At 32.9% G+C, this 23,390-nt stretch overlaps 2 protein-coding genes across 3 annotated transcripts; both read right to left on the bottom strand.

The window, feature by feature from the left end:
* Window positions 1–158: 158 nt before the first annotated feature.
* On the bottom strand, window positions 159–14,164 carry CLEC9A (C-type lectin domain containing 9A). The gene is made up of 6 exons (XM_019713528.3): window positions 11,921–14,164; window positions 10,129–10,209; window positions 4,916–5,062; window positions 2,828–2,979; window positions 1,517–1,638; window positions 159–731 (listed from the first exon to the last, which is right to left on the bottom strand). Exons 1-6 carry the CDS (start codon window positions 12,009–12,011, stop codon window positions 599–601), a joined length of 726 nt encoding a protein of 241 aa, XP_019569087.3. The 5' UTR covers window positions 12,012–14,164; the 3' UTR covers window positions 159–598.
* Window positions 14,165–14,276: 112 nt separating this feature from the next.
* On the bottom strand, window positions 14,277–22,645 carry CLEC1B (C-type lectin domain family 1 member B). Of its 2 annotated transcripts, XM_019713472.3 has the most exons (6): window positions 22,379–22,641; window positions 21,619–21,717; window positions 20,470–20,589; window positions 20,159–20,310; window positions 17,813–17,919; window positions 14,277–16,280 (listed from the first exon to the last, which is right to left on the bottom strand). In XM_019713472.3, exons 1-6 carry the CDS (start codon window positions 22,440–22,442, stop codon window positions 16,136–16,138), a joined length of 687 nt encoding a protein of 228 aa, XP_019569031.2. In that variant the 5' UTR covers window positions 22,443–22,641; the 3' UTR covers window positions 14,277–16,135. The 2 variants fall into 2 exon arrangements, with proteins under 2 accessions (XP_019569031.2, XP_074182121.2); XM_074326020.2 differs by lacking the exon at window positions 21,619–21,717 and having other exon boundaries at window positions 22,379–22,645.
* Between the last annotated feature and the right edge of the window lie 745 nt (window positions 22,646–23,390).

The raw sequence follows: 23,390 nt of genomic DNA, 5'->3' as shown, positions 1-23,390 counted from the left end.
TATTCCTTCCACTTTTGTGGAGTTATGGTATTTCATCTCTCTGGTAGAATTGTGCAGTCCTAAAAACGGTTACTTTCTTACAGAGAGCAGAAAGCAGCTTGTCTTCCTTCCAATTTGTAAATCCATACCCTTGTCCTCCCATCCTACTAGTCAGATAACATAATGCCTGGAAGGTTAGCAAATGTGTACAAAGATCTGGCAGACAATGAGTTTGAAGGCTGCATTTTATTTTATTTTATTTTATTTTTTAATTTATTTCTTTATGAAAATATCAGTTAGCTAAAACTGTATCATCTCCCCAGTGATTTATAGATTTCTGTATGGAGTTTATAGTCTCTATAGACTAAAAAATAAAATAAAAAATGACATATGGAAATGATTTTCCTTTAATTTGCCCTCAGACCTTCAGGGTTTTGTCCTCTATAACTCTAAGTCAATTTTATTCTTGGCAACTTGAACAATGTCAAATGGACATCTGGAAAATATTGAAGAATATTACCCAGTGTAAATGCAAAAATAAGTTTGGCATTTTGTGGCAGGTTTTTCAATAACCTATTCCAAATATAATTACAATAGGTCACTTTTAGCACAGTTTCTTTCAGGTAGAGAATCTTAACATGTACTTCTCACAGATAAAATGCTTCCAACTGGTGCAATTAGAGAAAGAAAGGATCTTGTCTCTGAGGTATCCACAGAGCTGGTGAGTTGATTTGGGTCTCTGTTTTGGTAACCTGGAGAGGCAAGTCAGTATATCTGAGGTTAAGTATGGCACTTACAGTGACGTTCTTTTGGGTAAATAATGAGGGGTGCGTAGCTTTTTGTTTGTTTTATTTTATCTTAATATGGTACACCCCTGTAGTAGCTTTGTCCTCCTTCTTCAAATAACAGCTGTTTTCTCTCAATAAAAATGTTAATATAATTTTAATAAGCCACATATTAGAAAGAAAGAAAGAAAGAAAGAAAGAAAGAAAGAAAGAAAGAAAGAGAGAGAGAGAGAGAGGGAGGAAGGGAGGGAGGGAGGGAGGGAGGGAGGGAGGGAGGGAGGGAGGGAGGGAGGGAGGGAGGGAGAGAAAGATTAGAATCTCCAAATTAGAATCTCTTTTTTGACGCTTAATTCTCAATATACTAAGGTACCCGATTCTGATCACCAATCTCCCTGGTTCTATCTGAAAAGCTTAATTTGGAAATTGCTTAGTAATTACTATACTCTCTTTCCCTTAGCACTCTTTAATCATTAAATTATACAAAGGAAACATACTTGATAATTAAATGATATTGTTCATTCAGACTCTCAGATTTTGATAGGAATGTTCTAGAAGGTAATGCCAATGGGCTGAGAAGGAGGAGGATTTACAAGCGAGGAGACTACTCTTAAATTACCTCAGAAACCTGTGAAATTATAATGCTGGTTATGTCTCCTGGGGGAAATCTAAGGTATAAAATAAAATTAACATTTGAATTCCTTCATGTTTCTATTTTTTCTTGTAACTTTGTGACTTTTCCCTTAGACACTTACAGGTCAGGGGAAGGAGAGGAGCCATCTTGCCAAAACCAAAGTGAGCTGTTTCCATCCTGAGACAGTCCTACCCAATAATCATTACCATTTTTGATCTTCCTCAGGCTGCCAGTGATAAAGTCCTATAAGAAACAAGATCAGAATAGAGAACTGAGGGAGAAAAAGCAACAACAACAAACTACCATGAAATGTAAAGTGTGCTATTTTGCCTAGACAAAAACTAATGGGAAACTGAAAGGTAGAGAAAGAGAGAGAGGGGTTATTTAAAAGAAGAAATACATTTTGTAGATTTTTTTCTATTACCATGTGATCAGTATAGTGTTAAGGACTATGGAAAAAACAAGCACCTGGTATTAAAATAGTTGTAACAGATTTAGAGTTTAGCAGATAGTATATATCAAAAAAGTATTCTACTGAAGCCTCATTATCAGGAGAAGCAAAAATATCCTTGACATCATAGACCACATAGGTCATTTTTTCCAGTATATGTCAATATGCAAAATAGTTTAGAAGATTCCAGAACCAACTTAACTGTAAGCATAGTTTCTTAGCAGAAACATTACTAACTTTTGTTACCAAATTTGCACAGAAAAAAATAGTGTAAACCCATAATTGTAATAAGTTAGTTCAAGTTGCCTTGGTCTACTGCATATCCTTAACAATTTCTTCTCCCTTTATTCTTGTGAAACTGAACTTCGATTAATTACTGAATATAATAGGCATACATTTTTAATAAGCTCAGAAATGTGTAACTTTCTACTTCACACATACTTATGGGTAGAATGATTTCAGGGAAATATCTTATTGTTTGCTTTTAAAATATTAGTAAACTAGGTTTAATGTTTAGCAAATGCTTATTTTCACAGACCTCTCCATTTCATGACATCACCTCACTTTTTATACTTCTGCTTTTCCTTCATAATTACCAAATTGTTATAAATTATTATACTATCCTATAGCATTGAAAATAATAAATTTAAAACATATATACAGTTATAAGTATGTGTATCTTGGAGTAGATTAGCATGTCACAAAGTGGTATTTCCCTTATTCCTCCCCTTTTTGATTAATAAAGGTCAGAGAACTAATATATTCTTCTTGTTTTTGGATAACCATCCTGTATTTTGTTTCTCTAATTAAAAGGTAAACAAACTATATTAGTTCCCATTTTATTTATTTTAAACCTTCACTACAACAAATATGCTACTGTTATAAAATATTGAAATATTCTATCTGGTTATATTCAGTCCTTCCTTTTAATGGACAATATGGTATTTCCAAAATTATATGAAACCATAAAATAGTGTTTACCATTTCTTCTTTGCTGTCTATTTGTAGAAGATGAGAACCCTTCTTCAAACAATTCTCTTTACCGGTTTGCCACTTTTCCCAATTTTCAAAGACATGGTAACAACTTTGTCCATTCTGAATCCAGTTGTGTGGACAAGGGCTGCAGTTATGAGCTTTGAATACAACATTTTATTTTATTAAAGTTATTGTAAAAATATTATAAGCACATCTCCTCAACAGAACTCCCAGTGAAGCTGAACACCCTTATCCGAATAGTTCATATTCTGCAATACTTACCAATTTCAGCTTCTCTGAGGATGACTACAGTAAGATTTCTATGATCATTTCAAACTGCAATAGGTCTCTAAGAATTATTGTAAGATAAAATTAATTTGGAAATATCTTTTTTCAAATTCTTCCTCTTCTATAATAATTGGCTGATTATGCTATTTTTATAAATCTTTCTTTATGTTTACATCATTTACAGTCTTCATTTGTTTGCTTATTGTTTCATGTCTGTTAATCTTAGTGGTCCAATCTAGTTGGAAATGTACTGGACCATTAGGCAAGTTGAATAATAAGACTCAAAGTGATGTTTAAATTCTCAGAGTTAAACATGTAAATGTTTCATATGTAATGGAGAGAACAAACAATGCACCTTAAGGAGTAATTTGAAAATATGTGGGTGAGGATACTTGAAGAAATACATAAGTAACCAATATGCTTACCTTTAGACTTTGATATAACGAAGAAACAAGCCGTAATGTTTAATCAGTCTTACAGAATCTTGTCTTAAGAAAGAATATATTCACAAAAGAAGGATGTTCAAATGTATAAAAGAGGAACCAAAGAGCAAGAATTTGACTAAGGGTTTCTGGCACAGTTTCATAGAGGGAAAGACACTATGGCTTCCACAACTCAAGTTTCTAGAGAGAGTCACAAATAGTTCATTATCAGTCTCCGTGGCCCAGATGTCAAATTATTTAAGGCTCCTCAATATCTTTTGTTTGGAATCCATGTTAATCAGTATCCTGAATACTGTTAAAGTTATAACATAATTAGTGTTGACAATGGCAGTTGAAGGGTTTGGGAATATGCTGGATTGGCAGGTCTCCAAAATGGATACTGTCATTGACTCAAGGTTGCTGGCTAAGAGGTGGGCCTCACTAATGCTTGTAATAGCCTGCTAAATTTAAAAACATTGTTTGGCGGAGTGATTCTTTAAACCTTTATGTGACTGAATTTCAATCAAGAGGAGTTGATCAAATATATGGTGATGGAAGGAGAACTGACTCGGGTGATGAACACACAATGTGATTTATAGATGATGTAATACAGAATTGTATAACTGAAACCTATGTAACTTTACTAACAATTGTCACCTCAATAAATTTTAATTAAAAACAAAAGAAGGAGCTAGGGTAGTTTTTTGACCTCTTTCATTGGAGATTACTTACATGGTATCCACTAAAGGGAAGTTAATTTTCTAAATTATATGCATAAGTGTTATTAAATGCTAATTAAGTAACCACAGAATACTTCACAAACTATTCGACAGGTAGAAATCTGCTATTTTAGGTTTAAAAGACTTGTAAGGACTATAAAAGATAAAACTGAAATAACTATAGAATTTTTTTAAAAATGTGAATCCTGCATTATTATAATTTTATGGTAAATACTCTAATTTTCAAAATGAAATTTTTGCGCAGAGTTATCTAAATTTTAATCTAAAACAATATCTAAACTAACTAGACTGAAGATTTTTGAGTTATAATTAAAGACATGTATAAATTTGAGTGATTGGATAAAACGTAGAATGTTGCTTTTTTTTTTTTAATCTAACCTACCAATCTCACACATTTCACTTTGAAATTTGACTGTGTGTTTTCTTTATCTGCATTTTTTGGAACCTCTGTATTTTCCACATGCTGCTGAAATATGAAAATAAGATTGAACTGGAGAGTGAATCAAAATTATTAATAAATATTTTCTATTATAAAATGCTGACCACAATTTTGCAGAGAATAAAATGTGGGTCACTGTTTCTTTTCAGGAGGTGGTGCATACATTTGTATCTGCACAGTGAAAGCTTCTTTTTATATCAGTTACCTGAACTAAAAGAGTTTTGCATCAAGGCTTGGCAAAATGTTATCTGGAGGTCATGCTTTGTCTTCCACTGTGTAAAGTTCAACAGCGCTGTGTCCTGTTGGATGAGTTTTTCTTCTTGCTTCTTTGCAACAGAGGACACCTGGAACACTTCCAACAACAATTATTTCTAATAAATTCCTAGCAAACTATAACAAAGTCATCCTTTAACACAGACTAAAGACAACTACAAACTGCTAATTATTTTTGTGACTTTAATTTGCATTATTTCATTTTTTTGTTTCAAATTTACATTGTTCCAGAATCAAAAACTACAAAGGATACACAGCAGAAAGCCCTTTTACCACCCCTATGTCCTTATTCACCAAATTCCATACTCCCAAAGCAGTCAGGCTTACCAATTTATTTTTCACTCTTCCAGAAATATTTTGAATTTTACAAGAAAATAAATATAAAACTCCCTGTCTTTCCTTCACACAAACAGCAACAATCTGTTTACATGGTTATGCACCTTTCATTTTACCATTTAAAATATATTTTGGATATAATTTTATATCAGCTGATATAGAGCTTTCTTATTCTTTCATAATCACTATATACAATTCCACTGTATGGATGTATAATGATTTATTGTAGTCATTCTCCATCGATTTTAGGCTACTTGTAATCTTTGGATATTACAGAAATAAATACTATAATAAAGAACTTTAATCATACATAATTTCACACATGTGCAAGTGTATTTTTAAGATAGGTTGCTAGGTCAAAGTTTATGTACACTTAGATCTTAGATATTTCCAAATTACCTGCAGTATATGCTATTGCAAATGTTATCATAATATCATTTGAATTTGCGCTTCTCTTTATATGCTTGGCGTTGAAACTCTTTTCACATACATGTAATTAAAAGTCAGTTGTATTTCCTTTTCTATGAGTATGAAGTGTATAATTACATTCCCTGTCGTTTTTCATTGGGTTTCTAGTCTTTTCCTTACGGTTTTATATGAAGTCATATTGCACTGTGAGACTTAATTTTAGCAGGCCTGGAATCAGCCCAAGCCGTGTTTCTAAAGTTCTTGTGTGGCACTCACTCTGGAAAAGGCATTAAACATACTGATTAATACCATAGCTTTGTATTCATCAGTCTGAGAATATTTGAGCCAGATTATAGTAGCTATCAGCATTGTTTATTGGCGACATATGATTGATGATTTTTCCCTGGTTACAAACAGGCTCTGAGAAGGCTCTGCTGCTGACGCTGGTTATCTTGCAGGAATATGCTTATGTGATCAGCAAAATACAAAAATTCCCAGCAAGACACTGTTTGGGTCTCCGTGGTACCAAGGTGTCTGTGTACAGATCAGTGGTTCTTGACCCAAGAGAGAAATTGTCTTGAAAGGACACTTATGGGAGAGAAAAAGGTGCCTGCCTGCACCTGGCTTCTCCAGACCTCTTATTGTAACAAATATCCTTACTTAAATGCTATTGTTACATTGTACTCTTTTCTGGCAGTAAACTATAGATTTGTAAGCAGTGTCACTTGGGGACTCACTATCCTGTGAGTCTTCTTTAGCAACAAATTCTGTTTAATTGACTCTGTTAGTGCACTCATATTTTGGTAAAGTTAACTTTTGGTATGATTTGAACTACAATTACATTTTTCCAGTTTGTTTTTTGACTTTGTTTGTGGTAGTTTATCCCACATTGATCAGACATTCTTTGTCATTTTTAGTAAAAGTTTGATACCTGAGATTAAACTTTTATAAATATATTTTACACTTACATTTTGATGTAGATGGAATTTATTTTGTTGTAAATTATAAGCTATGACTTCAACACTTTTTTTCCCAATAGCTACATAGTTATCTCATATCTTTATTTAAACCCCCTCTCCATACTCTTTATTTGCCATCTTTAATTTACTGTAAACTTCCAAGGAAGTACTTGGTTATACAGTCTTTCTATTATTTTCATTCTATTCAATTCACCTACTTATCTTTTCATATGTCAGTTCAACAAACATAGTCTTAGTTATTTCAGGTTTATAATTTATTTAAATATTGGATAGGGCCAATCTTTCTCCTATTTTATATTACTTTTATATTAATTTTCGATTGTTCTTTTCTACAATTCTGGCTAGCTTATTAAGCCAGTTCTTTTTAAAAATCATATTATGAAGTATCTACCAATTTCTATTTTATTAAATATTTTTATTAACATAGATATCGATTTTCTTTATGATGTTTGTATTTCATAGAATTTCTTGAAACTGTGGCTTAATTTTTTGAATCAATTTTGTAAAATACTTATCCAATAAGTCTTACAATAATATTACTTTCCCCCAACTCCCTCTGTCCTCTATTTTTGAGTTTACTATTATACATATGCTAGTTAGCTCTGTCTCAAAGGGAGACTTGGATATAATTGGGTTCTGCTCCTAACAGAGAACATTGTCACGAAGAGGAATTTTGTACATAAAAACAGCAATTTGCATCTGCACATCGTTCAACTGGTCAAGTCAGCACTCATAAAAAATATTTAATTTCATACCTGCATATTCTGATCTATTTTAGTCATCAACATTGTTATTGAGAAGGAAATGCTAAAAACTAAGAGCCATGGACTATAGAAAGCAGGTGCTTATGCGCCATCCATCTGTGGATAGCACAAGTAACCCAGGCTGCCAGCTGTTTATTTTCCTTCTCAGTAAAAGGCTGGCTCTAACCAGAGTGAGGAGTAGGACAGTGGTGTTATTTATTTTATCCTGTTGATAATCTAGCTTGTTTAGACAATGTACAATAATAATCTTCCTTTTAGAAATTCGAATTATTCTAAAATTTCTAATTTTGATTAATTTTTTTAGATTAACTATTTGTTGAGGTTATTGTTGCCTTGTTTATTACTATCTAAAAAGCTTGTACTACAGAAAACTGTAATAAAACTGGAGAAGGGGAAATGAGACTTCTCTTTAGGGTACCCCTAAGTGGGAAGCAATGTATTGTACCTTTATTAGTGTTGGGGTAGCAATCAATTCACAAATGAGAAATAAAGATTAAACAATATAATTACCTGGGAAACTAGAAGACAAATGTTTCTAAGAACAAAAAGAAAGAAAATAAAAGTATTTGTTGTAAAACGTTATAAGTGATACCTAATTGATGAATTAGGAAAATGAAAAAGAATGGTAAAAACAAATGAAAAAATCTGATTTCTTAGAAAAACATTTTGCACTATAGAGTTTTTTAAAATAGTAAGTCAATTAACATAAGTAATATGGCAGAAAAAAACCCAGAAACTACAAAATAGTAAGAAGGAAGCAAAAAATTACTTCTCCTTACTTTTAAATTTACTACTTTTTCTCTCCTTCTCTTCCTCACCCTTCTCCTTCTTGCTTTATAGTATCAAATAGTGTGTATGTATCATTATGGACTTAAATGGTCCCTTGATAACAGGCATTTGAGTTTTGTCCAATCTTTTTCCCGCCTATTGCTACACATGCAGTTTTATTTACAAGAAAATTTTTCAAATGCGGGATTTCTGGGTCAAAATTAATTAATGCAGTTTAAGATAACACAGAACATGTTAGGAGCATGACTGTCTTTGGTTTATCTAAATAGCGTTCATGAACTACTCGGAGAAGAAGACAAAGTTAAGTATCCACTGGCCAGCAAATTTTTTGAGAACACGGAAAACGGACAGTGTGCTTTTATTAACATCCTTAGTATGCAATATGTGCTTTTTGACTAGATAATAATTGGTGACTAAAGACTACAAATATATTTTTATATAAAAAACAAATCCTATATCCCATTCACTTGACAACATTGCTTCAAAATGTTGCATCTGTAGTTAATCTTGTTTTTAATTAAAAATGTTCTTTGTAGTTTCTTTCATCTTCTTACCCTAGTTTATAAAACAACATTGAAACTTCTTAGAACTGATACTTAACCATATCTCTTGGTAAGTGCAATGTCAGTTAAACATGGATTCTTGTCATTAGAATAGATCTTGGCAATATTCCATTGAAAGTTCTCAGTTTTTACAGAAGAAATTAGATTATTATATGTTAATTGACTTATCTGTTAGTTCTCTTTTATCTCTGTAAATCTGCTTCCAGTATATCCACGTGATAAGCAGATATTTAAATGTGAGATTCTTTTAAAAAGTGGACTAACATTTGATTTAAATAATTTTTTCCTGATAAAACACAGAAGGAGGATAAGGTGAGATAAGAAAACTTTCTGGAAGTTCTAAGATTTATGCTGGGCTGTGAAATTTTACTTGAGGAGACAGATAAGGTAATAAATACACTTGAGCTCCTAGTAATTATTAAAACTTTCTTCTCAGAACCGCCAGGAAAATGATTTCATAATTAACATTGAACAAGGACGAGTTTCCTGTATTTTGTGGAAGCAAATCTGAACCCTTCTCTTCCTCATTTCAGAACTCATAACTCTCCCCACCACCTAATGCCTCTTAGATAGAGAAATGATTTGCCAAAGAATACAAGCAAGAAGAATTATCTGGACAATCATCTCTGTCTAAGCATAGTTCTGAGTACTAGCATGTGTGATTACAAAGGTTCTTAGTCCTTTTTCTGGAACTTGCAGCACTGTAATTATTATATTTTATAAAAAATTAACTTGCTAGAGATGGAAACATGTCTCAAATTTGGCCTAAAGGGAATAAATAAATGTGACTAAATATGGCACAAATAAAGTTCTTAGGTTTGCTTTTAAACATATTAGATTGTACCTTTCCTAAAATAAAGTGAAAAACTCTTATTAAAATAATCGGCATAAGTCAAATTTAGAATAAATGTATATTTATTCTAAAGAAAGAGTATATACTGAAATCTTTCAAATTGCATGCTTTGGCATGGTAACATGATGTACAAATTGAATCATAATATAAATATTTGCATTATTTTTCCCAAAGAGACTTACAGCATTAGATTTGAGTTAAACACCATTCAGTTGAACATTAAAAGTCATTAACAGTATCCAAGTGCTTAGAGTTATACCAAATAAAGGTCCCATGACCTAAATTAGGAAGCCAATATTTTATATCATTAATATGCATTTAGATGTGTCTAATTGATTCATTTATTCATTTATAAATTATGTTTTATTTATAATATACATATAACTGTATATAAAGCTATATGTAGTATACGATACACATAGATTATTTTGAAGATATCCTTCTGTACTTACACTTGATGCCCAAGAAAATGGAGGTTGCTAATGAGCCCACGCAAAAAATACATAAAATCACCATCACAAAACACCATGTTCCTAAACGAGAAATAGGGACAATGAAATTGAGTTAGAAAAAGTAGGTGAAAGGGATGGATCAAGATAAGACTAGACTGAGTAAACGAAAAAATTAACCTTAGGCATTCCTAGTAGAGAATGGTTGAGGCTTTGTAACAGTAACAGGGAAAAAAAAGAACTCAAACCCTTTGAAATGCAAGTTATAACTTGGGATACATTGGATCTGCAAAAATGTCAAATTAAACAGATTTAATAACATACTTCTCCCATCCTTATATAATGCCACAACCTTACTAACTACTTATATGTTACATATTTTAGATATTATAGCAAACAAGGTAGTAAGCTTCAATTTTTATTAGTTTCAGGTGTACAAAACAGTGTAATAATTACACATTTACACCCCTCACAAAGTGATAACCTCCCTCCCCTAATCTACTAGCCCTCTGACACCGTATATAACTATTACAGTTCCACTGACTTTACTCCCTATGCTGTACTCCATATCCCATGACTATATGTATACTAAGTTATAGTTGACATTCAATATTATTCAGCTTCAGCTTCAGGTGTACAGTGCAGGCAAGCTTTAATTTTTGGAAGTAAAAACACTGTATTGCATTCTCATCTCCTTTCAGTATCACTCGAACATGATTGGTTCAGATATTTCCTTTTAAACATAGCGTTTTGGATAAAAAAACATTTTCCCAGGTAATTTTGCAATTATCTCAGAAGGAAAAATGAAGAATGTGTGATTTATTATCTTCCCAACACCAGAGAAAAACAGATAAAATTTATCTTTGGATACTACGATAAACGGAATAATGCCCTTGCCCAAGATGCCCATGTCCTAACCTCTGGAACTTGTAAGTGTTACCTATGTGGCCAAAGAGACTTCAAAGATGTAATTGAGTAAACAATCTTGGCATGGGGAGATCATCCTGTTTTATTTGTACCCTTTTAAGTGAGAGGTGGGGGACCAGAAGGATAGAGTGTTATACAATGATGGAAGCAGACATGATGCTGCTGGCTTTGAAGATAGAGGAATGAGCCATGAACCATGGAAAGCAAGAAATGCAGCTCTAGAAACTGGAAAAAACAAGGGAATGGAATTTTCCCTAAAGCCTCTAGAGACAATGCGGTCCTGCCAACACCTTGGTCTCAGTCCAGTAGGACCCATTTTGGATTGCTGATTTCTAGACCTGTAAGATAATAAATTTGTATTGTATTAAGCCCCTAAGTCTGTGGTAATTTTTGACATCAACAATGGGAAACGAATACAAATATTATATAATAAAAACAGAACTGATTACTATAGCAGGCAGCTTCAGGCTGATGAGATTTTGCCAGTTTTTCAATGTCTGTTTTCTCTTTATTTCTTAATGTTTATCAGATAATTTGCAAAGTATTTTATGCAGAAACTAAAATAATAAAAAAATGTGATTTTTGTCACTTATTTTCCAAATCCAGGAATTCTTTGTCTTTTCCAATGAGTGAGAGAAGAGAGAGAGAAAGGGATAGCACTACACATTTGTCAAATGCATTGCTCTTTTTCTTTTCACCTTTACTTACTCCTCTTAAACCTCATTTCATTTTTTAATGTTAGTGTATCATACATATTGTCGTATTTTTAAGTGGGTTACCTCATTAGAAAAATCACCTGGGTTCATTAGGTAACAGGAAACAAAACATAAACTACAAATTATTGGAGTAAATAATTAGATCAGGTTACCTGAATATTTGGTAGGAGACAGATGTTTCTGGTAAGGGTTTGATGATGGAGTATCCCACTGAAGGGAGCTGTATACTTCTTCCTCCTGCATGTCTGTGATGCTTTGATAGGCAACACAGTCCCCACGAGAAACTGAGACAAATAACTCCTCTTGCAATCAGGAGCAGACTGGTCAAAGAACTGAAATTGGCTATTTTTCCCACCAGTGGGAAAATATGTTTAAATTTAAGGAATAGGATAAATGCATCTTCATCCAGAAAGTAGAAGTTTATGAAGTTTAAGCCAAAGCACAACTTATCAAAGAAGGAAATGAGAAAGGAACTGAACTCAAAATGGCCAATAATAAAACATGTTAATTGCTCTGGTTTCTAAAATGTAGCAAATATTGAAGGTGAATACATCAGTTTACTGTTAAGATGAAACGTATGGAAGTGCAAGACTGTACTTATATTTGGCATAGAACATGAAGAATGGGGATGGTCAGGGTAGCAAAGGTTGGAGGGTAGCTCATGTTAGGCAAACCAGGGTGTAAGGAGTAGTAGAAAACTGCGCATCATTAAACAAAAAAGCTAGGAAGGGATTGTATCCCTAAAATAAATATACACACTGCATTTGTTAGGCTAATGCAGTTCCTGTGACAAAATTGCTGTGACCTCAAAATTTCAGTCATTTAGCACAATACAATTGTATTTCTTGTTCACATAACATTTCAACTTCACTAATCCTAGTTAGTGTGTAATTTTCCTCCAAATGATCCCTGGGCTCCTTCTGTCTTGTGAAACATTAAAGTCCTTCACTTAAACCATTGGAAAGTAAAAGAGAAGGTGACAAATCCACACCTTCTTCTTAACAGCCATAACCTAGAAATAACATCCCATCCACACCTACTAATGTAATGTTCATGTCTGGGTCTAAACGTTGAGCCAGATAAATGTACCTTTTGCCTGGCTAGCAAACTTTCTATGATAACTACACTTTAGAAAGGAAGCATGAATTATGTAGTGGATAAATGGCTATTTCTGTCACATCCTGTAACTATTACACTGGTATTGAGAAATTTGATACTTTAATTATCATTGGCCATTTTTCCTTACAGCCAAAGGTCATGCCTCAGTAATTTACAGTCTGTAAATCCCACAATCTGCAAAATTGCAATGTTCTTTTTTGTTTCCAGTGTCTCACTGGATCAATCATTGATCTCTGTAATAGAAGAAAACAAATGGCACTCAAGGGTATCTAAGGGAATTTAATAAATATGCTGTTTTATAAAGTTTTTAGAAGGATTAAGGGAAGTAAAAACGGTGGTTTGATGTACATTCGGAAGCTGTTATTACCGGTAGACCTAAGAATTAAGGGGAAGGTGTTTATTGGAACTTTGTGACCTGTCTGACAGGAGCCATGGCCTAAGATATGGAACATGCAGCCTTTGCCTTGAGAATGGAAAGGCAGGGAGAGAGCTAGGGGAATAAATATCCTCTGATCATGCTAGCACCCCACTATAGCTGAATTAACTGGAAGCCAGAGGCCATGGTTGTCCAGATAATGCTTTCCATTTGAGTTCTGCCCCCCAAGGCACAGGGTGGGGCTAAAAGGATATTAAGAGGCAAATGAGAATTTCTCCAAATATTTTATATGATTTTCCTGTGGTTTGAGATTCTGATCTGAAAAGTAATGTGACTAAATCAATGGAATTGTTTCTGTCTTGAGGAGAAGAAGAGGAAGAAACCATAAGCATATCGGATGTGCATTAAGGCTAGTGTCAGGAACCCAAAAACAGAAGTTCAATGTGTTGTCATCATTTTTTAGGTTCTCTCAAATTTTATCAGCACTAAACATCATGCTCAGAAAGACCTAGTCTTCCCAAATACAGTATGTTCTCTAACAAATTTCTTTGGGGAAGCATTGGACATTCTCAATAAAAGATTAATATGTTGCTTGCATTACTTTTGATGTTTTTAATCACACTACCTGTTATTATCATTCATTACATTCCAAGTACTGTTTCAAAGGGCTTCGACTTGAATTATTTTGATTCTTACAACAGCTTTATGAAATAAGCACTATTATTAGTATATTGTAACTTAATTGTAAATTGAGACAAAGAAAAGTCAAATTATCAGGTTGGTGCAAAAGTAATCGCGATTTAAAAGGTTAAAGATAATTGCAAAAACCACAATTACTTTTGTACCAAGCTAACATTTACCAAAGTTCACTTATATAGTAAGTGGAAGAGTTAGTATTTGAACCCAGGTGGTCTGATAACAGAACCTGTGATATTAAAATCTGTGCTACTCTAATTTCATGTGTCAGACGCTTTTGATATGAGTACCAGAAAAAAGAATCTTTGTAGGCATAGTGTGTTTCATTTACATTTTTAATTGCATTTTTGTCATGCAGTATAATATTATTCTTTGAAATTTAGTTGTGCCATAATAATATATAAATGTTTTTCCATTTGGGGGAGATAAAACCCTTGAGTCCAGAGATATGGCTTTAGAATTTTCATTTCCTATTTGGTTTCTCTATATAAACAAGTGAAAAATAGAAAAATAATGATATTAACACCCAAAAGCCAAGATCCCAAGACATTTGAAATAGAAGCAGAATCTGAAGTAGTTCTGTTATTTTTCCTCTCTCTTCCTCCCTAAATCTGCTTGTTTATTAATAGTATAAAACACGAGAAAGGTTTAAGTGTCTTTGAATGTTAGTACACAAATTTATAAAAGTAACACATATTTATTGAATGCTCATTATAGCGTTGGTACTCTGTGCAATGCTTTGTATTATTACATTCAATGATTGTGACAATTACCTTAGCAGTAAGGTAACAATATTAAACTCACTTTATAGACGAAGAAACTGAGTTTTAAAGAGACTAACTTATGAAAAACCACATAAGGAGTAAATTCTAAAGTAATGTTTTTTGAAATGTATTAAAGACAACTTGTATCGGAATCAAATAGGGGTGCTTATTAAAAACACAGGACTGTGTCTCCTCAGCCTTTCAACTGAATACCATAACCATTTGTAGTTGAACATCTAGTGTTTTAACAAACACCTCTGTTGAGATGTTTGAGGATCATGTTCATAAAGTTTATTACCACTAACTTAAGAAAAAAGAGTACCTTAAGGGAAGCTGTGGCAAGGAAATGCAGTTTTTGCCTGTTATCCTGTTGAAGGGTGCCTCTCCACATATCTATAAATACTTCATGAGTTACTCAGCAAAAACCAAGCATAGAACTGTCAGGAAAAGAACTAGATAAAATATTTTTACTTGCTGTGCTATCTACTAGCCTATTGGCCTTGTCAAGAAGGATTTATTCATTTTCAGAACTCATCAGGTTTCTTGCAAATTGTATTTTCCTTCTTTGCACAGAAAATTACTGCAGTTGGATCTGAAAAGAGGTAGACTTGGAATCAAAATTATATTTGTATAGTGTTTTACTGACTATGCTGCTTCCTATAAAACTATCTCATACAATGGGAAGCAAATATTTTTCTTTCTCTTATGAACCAGAAACTTCTTGGTGCTGGGCATAGAGTAGCAAAGGAAAGTCATAGTGTATGCCTTCATAGAGGTTCTGATATAGTTAATATTCTGAAGTTTTATTTTAGGTTGTAGAACTGTGAGGTATACAAGATGGCTGTTAACCTATTTTAAATATGAGAAAATGGAAGTTAAAGTGGCTAGTTGACTGGTCCATGGTTGTACTTTAATTAAATGATCACACCATCTAAATCGTTTTACTAATGTTAAGTTTAGTATTCTTTCTACTACCTTATGCTGTCTTTCAAATTTAGATATTTTGTATAGTTTTCAAACTTAAGAATTTTACGCAGCTCAAGTCAATTAAGCCCTAACCTTTTTTGTTCCAGTTTAAAATGTATGTGTTTATGTTTGAAGATGCAGTGAGTCATACTATGTTGAGATAATTAGGAATGGAAGACAAGAAGAAAGAAAATTAATGGAAACAAAACAACTGAGAAACGAAGAATCAACTCACAAATTGGCTTTTGGATGTATAAGAAGACACTAAGTTATACCTTAGTATATAGGAATGTATAAAAAAGGGTATTGATAGGAAAGATAATGAAAAGATGACTCCAAGGTGAATAAAAGAAAAAATAAGCAATTTTATGGTTAGTGATTCCTACATTCAGATATTTTATTGTACAATCAAGCACTGTCTGTGACATCCTTCCCATCTCTTTGCATTAAAATAGTTCGTCTATCTTTGCCATGCCTGCCTTTCTCTCACACATTAAATAATGTTTGTTCTGACACAAGGTAGGTTGAATTTTCCCATTATGAAAATAAGCACAATTCATATTTTCTCTTCCATTTCCAGAAAGCTCAAACCTGTGAATGAAAAAGGTAGAATGAATTCTTTTGGAAGCTAAATACTCAACAATCAAAGGCTCTGTGTAATATTTTGTTGCATAAAGACAAAATTATGGGGTGAAAAGTTGAAAACAACATTCACATCATTGGGAAAATTCTAATCTGCTTGGAAGTATGTATTTGAATAGCTCAATAGTAATTCAATACAACATAGGATTAAGCAGCAAGTGAACAGTAATTACAATAGTAGTCCAGAGGAAGAGAAGGATGGGGATCTGAAATGATGGGAAAGACTTTATTTTTTCATCTTTTCATAGAAGTTAATACATTAGTTCTGTAGTCAAGTAGCTTCACAGGATGGAAATGACCTCAAGGGAAAGTAAGTTGGTTAAATATTTTGAAATAAAGACTTCGGTTATAGGGTAACAGACATAAGACAGCACACTGTATGGTAGTTGCCTGTTAACTTGTTTATATTCTCTACTACACTGCTTATGACCAAAGGGGGGGGAATGTGTATTTACTAATGCATTTACCATGTGCCAAAATTGTTTTATGAGGTGATGATAGAGTGGCAAACAAAGACAAGGTCCCTTCTCATAGGGAACTTACATTGTGGTTGAGGTATATTGATTTGTTGAAAGAACAGAGAGAATACCAGTTTGCCTGCAATATTGTGAATAAGGCAACACAATATTGTGATAGGAGACAAAGCCAAAGGTCTATGAGGCTTGTTTGTAGCTGTAGTAGCCTTTTCTCCTTATAATAAATACTTAATAATAAATACTTAATAAATGTTTGTTCAATAAATTAATTAAAAATTTAAGTAATAATCAGATTGTAAAAGTTTGGGTTAATCAGTTTAAATTAAAAAAAAATTCATTAAATGTATTGGGGTGATATCAGCTTAAATTTTAACTGGAGAGACATTGTGGTTTTGATACACAAGATGAGCAAAATGTATTGAGACTGGAAATTGGAAAGCCACAATAAATAACTTGTAATGTAATTGGCCCTTTTGCCTAAGTTGTTTGTAGAAGGATGGAGCCTTATGGCATGAACATTAGAACCACATTGTAAATGATGTTATGCCTGATTCTCAGAAATGCCCAGGGTAGATGAGTAGGTAAAACACTGCTGAAAAGTCGAAAGAATCCACAAAGTAATAACTTTCAACCATAAAATAATAAGGATGATAATTTTGTTCTATAAATAATATGAAGAGAATCAGATTAAGCAAAAAAAAAAAAGACACATTAAATGTTCCAACAGTCAAGTTGAGTAAAAATGAATGAGAAAAAAATATGGGGAATAGAGGTGGATTGTGACTTAGATAAAGAGCAGAGCAATGGGAGAGTAGGGAATTGTTTTATTAGCAGTGTTGTCTTCTTAGGATTAGGGTGTAAGAGACTCAACATCTGCTTATATAGCCCACAGTAGGGTATAAAACTACTTCCCAACTTTTAATTAATTTACATTTAAGACGCTAGAGTATCTCAAGAATAAAAATTGCTAGTTGTGCCTTGTGTTCTGAGTGCCCAGTGACTTACACATTTTTGGAGGGAACTGAGCCATCTTCCCACATCCAGACGTCATTAGAGTTCTGGCGGGACAATCCAACCCAACGAATTAATGCAGTCCTGGATTTGATGTATTCCTATTGCAAACACAAATAAGTATAGCAGTCAGAATGCTTTCACAGTTCTTTAAAGACATAAAGACAAAATTTCTTTAGAAGACCCTGGACAAAAAAAAAAAAAGTTACATTATATGTCTATATTAATATTAATGAATTATATTTGATATTTAGAATTGTACCAAGTTCACTTGTTTTAGAATTTTAAAATATTTGTAAGACACAGGAAATAAATTATACATAAGATAGCTGATATTCTAATCTTATGTGTTTATCTTCCATCAATTGAAGATTATAGTACCAAATATAAGATAAATGAGATAAATGGTAAACAACTAGAGAACGAAAATGAAAAAAATACATTGTTGGTGAAATTTTGTATTCCCTAGATTTAACCTTTACTTGCTTTGGTTTCATTATTTAGCTTGCTTACAAAGTCTCACATTAGGAGTAGTAATTTAATTTAGTTAGTTGGGTAAAACAAAATTATAGGATGTCTTTCTCAATGGGATTTACAAATAACGTATATCTACTTTTCCCGATTTACCTTTTTCTAGTTAGTAATTATCACTATCTACTATATTATGTACTATGTTTTGTTCATTACTTATTATTCCTACTAGAAAATATACTCCATCAGGTTAGGAATTTTTATTATTGATTTATTAATGAAAAATATTTTATTAATTGCATAGGTTTAGGTCCTGGAACAGTTCCAATACATATTTGTTGAATTAATAGATAAATTAATCAATCAATCTGTGTGTATCAAAATTAAATGGAGGTCAAATGTTCATATACTGTCATACCCTCTAGAAAAACAGAGAGGCGGGAAATCATTCTTGGCAAATAAGAAATGTCTCAAGCTTTCTGACACACATGTGAGACACAGAATGGCATTCCATAAAGAGAAGGTCACTTTTGACCACCTATTTCTTGAAGCTTGTGTCACTTGCCACCTTTTGGTTAATTCCTATTCTTTTCTTTCAAATACAACCACATTATATACTTTACCATAGGAAGTATATTCTACCTGAAATTCTGTCTAAAATTCAACTTTATTTTTCAAAAATTGTATTATCTCCTCTATTAGGTAGAAAGCTCCAACCTGGCATCAGCTTAAAATAATAAAATTCAAGAGATGTTTATACATCTCCAATTAATCTCTTTGTATTGGAGTTGAAATTTTAGGGTACTCTCTTCTTTTGTCTGATTGGAAAGATTAATTTATTTTTCTGAGTATATTCTCTATGAGTCTGAACCCACAAAGAAAGTAAGTAGATGGTACAGCAAGTTAAAATAAGAGGGAACACAATGACATGGATACCACTAGGCTGATCTCCTCATGTCTGGTTCACCGCTACGTACTTCAGCTCTCAGGAAATTATAAGTCAATTTTGCTGATCAACTGGATCAATTCTGTAGAACATGACTGGTTTGACTATTTGAGTTCTGTTGAATCTCTATCTGCACATAGCCCAAATCCTAATCTTCTATTCCCATTTACATTTGCTTTCATTTTAATGTGCAAAATGTAAATAATTACTATACTAGAAATTATAGAATAAATATCAAAAAGAATTCTTGCCTTCAAGAAAAATATGTTTTGATAAACCTATATTGGGTAAAAGAGAGACTCCAAGACTTGGTTCCTGCTTTGCTCCTAGGATTCATGAAAAGAAAAGCTACATTAAATAATAAAGAGAATGTGGATATGGACATATTTTGTTTGAAAATATAGGCTTAGAAGCTGTCAAAGAGGGAAATATGGAAGAGGAGATATGTTTAGTAGAAAATTTTCAACTTAAATCTTGTGTGTTTTGCAAATGAGATTGCTCCCCAAACTATGTTTGGGAGAGCCTATGAAAAAATGGGGTTTGCTTTATGGCTTTTTCAGTTGTCTACAATTCAGCAGGAACTGAGAAGGCATGTAATATTGGGATAACACTGTTATTTATATTTTACAATCATATTTCATTTCTTTATGTTTTCAGATTATTTTATTAATTAGTACATAGAGTTAAGGAAATTGAAAAAAGATTAAGTGACTTGTTGCAGAAATAAGACCAGAACTTCAACTCTCATTAGTCCTACTTAACCACTTTCTATTCTCAAATTTTGTGATTTTTACTGAGCTTTATAGGGTTTTCAGATTAGCAAAATTGGAAGGCATGAGAAAATTATTTTTTTTTAAGTCAAATATTTCACTTGGGATTTTTCTCCTATGATCCCAAAATATTTAACATAGGAATCACCTCACCAGGATGTTCTGATTGGCAATCTTCAGTAGAGTAGCATTCCTGTTGGTACAGTACTGCTTACTCTCTTCCCAGGTCAAGTTGTGCCTGAAGAATCCATAGCAACTATCTCCATGATATCGCCAATTTGTGTCACATGGGCTGCACTTATGGCCTTAAGAAGAAATCAAACATAGGAAACCTTTTATTCTAAATCAGACTTACATATTCCCCAAATTCAATTTTTCCTATAGATCTCAAGATTTTCTACAGATAGCATCACAGAAATATTCCAGGGATAAGGGAGATGTAGAAGTTACCAAACCATACTTACTGAAACCATTCTTTTGTTCTGATTGTTTTATTAAATTTTGGCAGAACTGCTTTGCTAATTGTTGCAGAGACCCTGAGAGATTTTTATTCTCAACTTGTAGGTAGTTTTGCTGCGTGAGAGCTAAATGCAAAAATTAGTTAATAATTTATAATCAGAATAAAAAAATACTGCAAAGACATTTCAATAAATTTCAATTTTACTAGAATTATCAATCTATGAAAGGTTTACAAGATACACACGAGAAATGAGTGCTGACAAGGGACCAGGGTCAAGGGGTAGGGTATAAAGAACAAATTAAAAACTAAGCAAACTGACAGCTGAGGGTTATCTAAAAGAATAAGTGAACTATTTGAAGGAGCTAATCACAAATAAGAAAAGGCCATGATCAAATCACATGCCCAAAGCAGTTGTTTTGAAGTTTCCATAGTACAGATTTCTATGCAGATCTCACAAAGGTGAATAAACTCTCTTATTTTGTTTTTCATGTAATACCAAAATATCTATTTATTTAAAAGTTACATGTTGATTGACTTTTATGTTGAAAGTACTGTAATATTTAAGTAAATAAAAAATGGTGAATGAAAGATTCTAAAATATGAAAAAATAAACAAGAACACAAACAAGCAACAATTACATAGATGATAATGTGACTTTGGACGGCTTTTAGATTTAAAGGACAAAATGCTTATAAATTAGGTGGGATATGAATTAACTCTTAGGAAGTAAATGCATTCATTAACCAAAATGGGGTGGAGGACATTTTAGGAAGAGGGAATAGAATGAGCAAAATCCCAGGCAGAGGAACGTGGGATGTATTTGTGAAACAGAAAACTCCATGTTGGCTGGATCTTAGGATATTCAGGATTGGAAGAAAAGAAAGTTTCAAAAGATAGTGTGAATCTATGCTGAGGGGAAACTTAAGGACCAGTTAAAAATTCTTGAAAAAATTTTTAATTAATAAAAAAACTAAGTGGTGATTTTAATTGGAAGGGAAAGTTTAGAGCTCTTATTGAGACTATCTTAAGAGCTATGTATAGGATGACTGGAGTGGTGACAAATTGACAAATAAGTTAAGTTTAGTGGCCTACACCAGGACTCTTAGGTATTGCCTTCCTCGGATGAAATCTTTGGCAATGAGTCAGTACTTACACATAATCCCCAGAGCCACTAGTCCACCAACCAGCCCAATACACAAGACCAGCAGAATCAAAGCTATCACAAGCCACCGAGATGAGGAAGCAGGGTCAACTGTGGGCATACAATAAAAATGTCAGGGGGCAGGCAGTATGGCATACTTACGGGGCAACGCCACTCCTGGCCCTGTCCACTCAGGATTTTTTAAGGCATATAAACAGCATCATTGGCAGATCTTACCAATGTTCCCTCAGTGATCATCAACAGTAAGCACAACCCAATTCCATTCCACACATTCATCTTCATCCCTAGTGCATTTGTCTCTGAGTCAAAATACAAGTAGCTGTTAAGATCTTGTGTGTTTATCTTTGTTTTGTTCTGTGACCAACCCTCCCCATAAATAATAATAATAATAATAACAACAATAAATAATTGCTTCAATAAGCCGGACCTGCAGAATCACACCCATTTGTCGACATCTTAAAAATGGGTTTTCAAACCTTCTTTCCCCTTACCTTCCTTGGTTTGTATTCCCTTGACATTAAACTCTATAAACCTAAACTAGTGTTCCCTGCTTGTATCTTTTCTTGTTTGTATTCTAAATAAGTCTGTCCAAACCTATGAAGATAGTACTCAAATGTTATGGAAAAAGAAAGTCATTCAGGAAAGTAAAAGAAAACTGTACGTGCTGTCACTAGTTAAAAAAAAAAAAGTAAATTAGGGTTGACGTATTTCAATAATTAATTTCCAAATTGTTGCCTCTGGGCATTCTTACCTGAGGTGAGAGCTGGTTTTCGAGTTTTAATATTTAAGGTGATGTATCCATCTTCATCCTGCATGGCTTTCTTTTGAACTGCAAGTGAGCTCCGGGTTCAACGCCTTTACAAAATGTAGTGTCCACTTTTATGATTTCAGTGTCTTTCAGTCTGTGATCCTCCTCTCTCTGGTAAGGTGGAGACATGAGTTGGGGCAAATATTTGTTTCTTTGGTTTTTTTTTTTTTTTTTTTTTCCTTTCTTTCCAGGAAACCCTTACATAGCTCCTCAGAGATACATGAACCTTGGACATAAAAACACAAAAATAATAATAACTTGTGGTAAAGGAGTAGATACAGCATTTGTTTCCTTTTTCCTTATCTTCAACTCTGAATGAAGGAATATTGCATCACGTGTATCCTTTCAAAGAACAAAAGTTCACACTTTATCTTAACCCTAGCAGAGTCTAAATCATATTGTTTAAATGAAGTGATTTCTGATAAAAATTCTATCCCATTGTGAGGAGAAAGTCTAATATAATTTGATTTAATATAGGCTAAATTAAATATTTTATGGTGTTATGTTAGAAGACACCATTTCTAATTCTCATCTTGACTTCAACCAACTGCTTGCATTTTTCACAAATCAAATTCTTTATAAATTCAATTGCTCCACATAAGGCATACTTCTTGAGCCTAGGCATCAAAGGCAAACAATCATAAAGTGAAATAATACATTTAGTGACTTCATGTATTGACTTTTAGTGATGTTTATCTTTTAAAGTGAATTTCCAGGAATAGAAAACTCTTAACTCAATGAAGTCATGTAATTTCAAGTATAGCTGTGCTTAGATGAAGAGCTATTTGGGAAAAGGATGGTTTCCTAGTAGCCTTTACATCACAATATAATATGTATTCCACACATTTAACTTTATGAAATGGATTTTTAAATTGTCATTTTAGCTTATATTGAAAGCATTTATATAATAAGAACACCCATACAAAGTTAGCTGCTATACTTATTGTAGGAATAT

This window comes from Rhinolophus sinicus, chromosome 1 (assembly GCF_057876585.1).
Source record: "Rhinolophus sinicus isolate RSI-liver-muscle chromosome 1, RSI-T2T, whole genome shotgun sequence".
NCBI lineage: Eukaryota > Metazoa > Chordata > Mammalia > Chiroptera > Rhinolophidae > Rhinolophus > Rhinolophus sinicus.
This window is presented reverse-complemented; position numbering and strand designations above follow the sequence as displayed.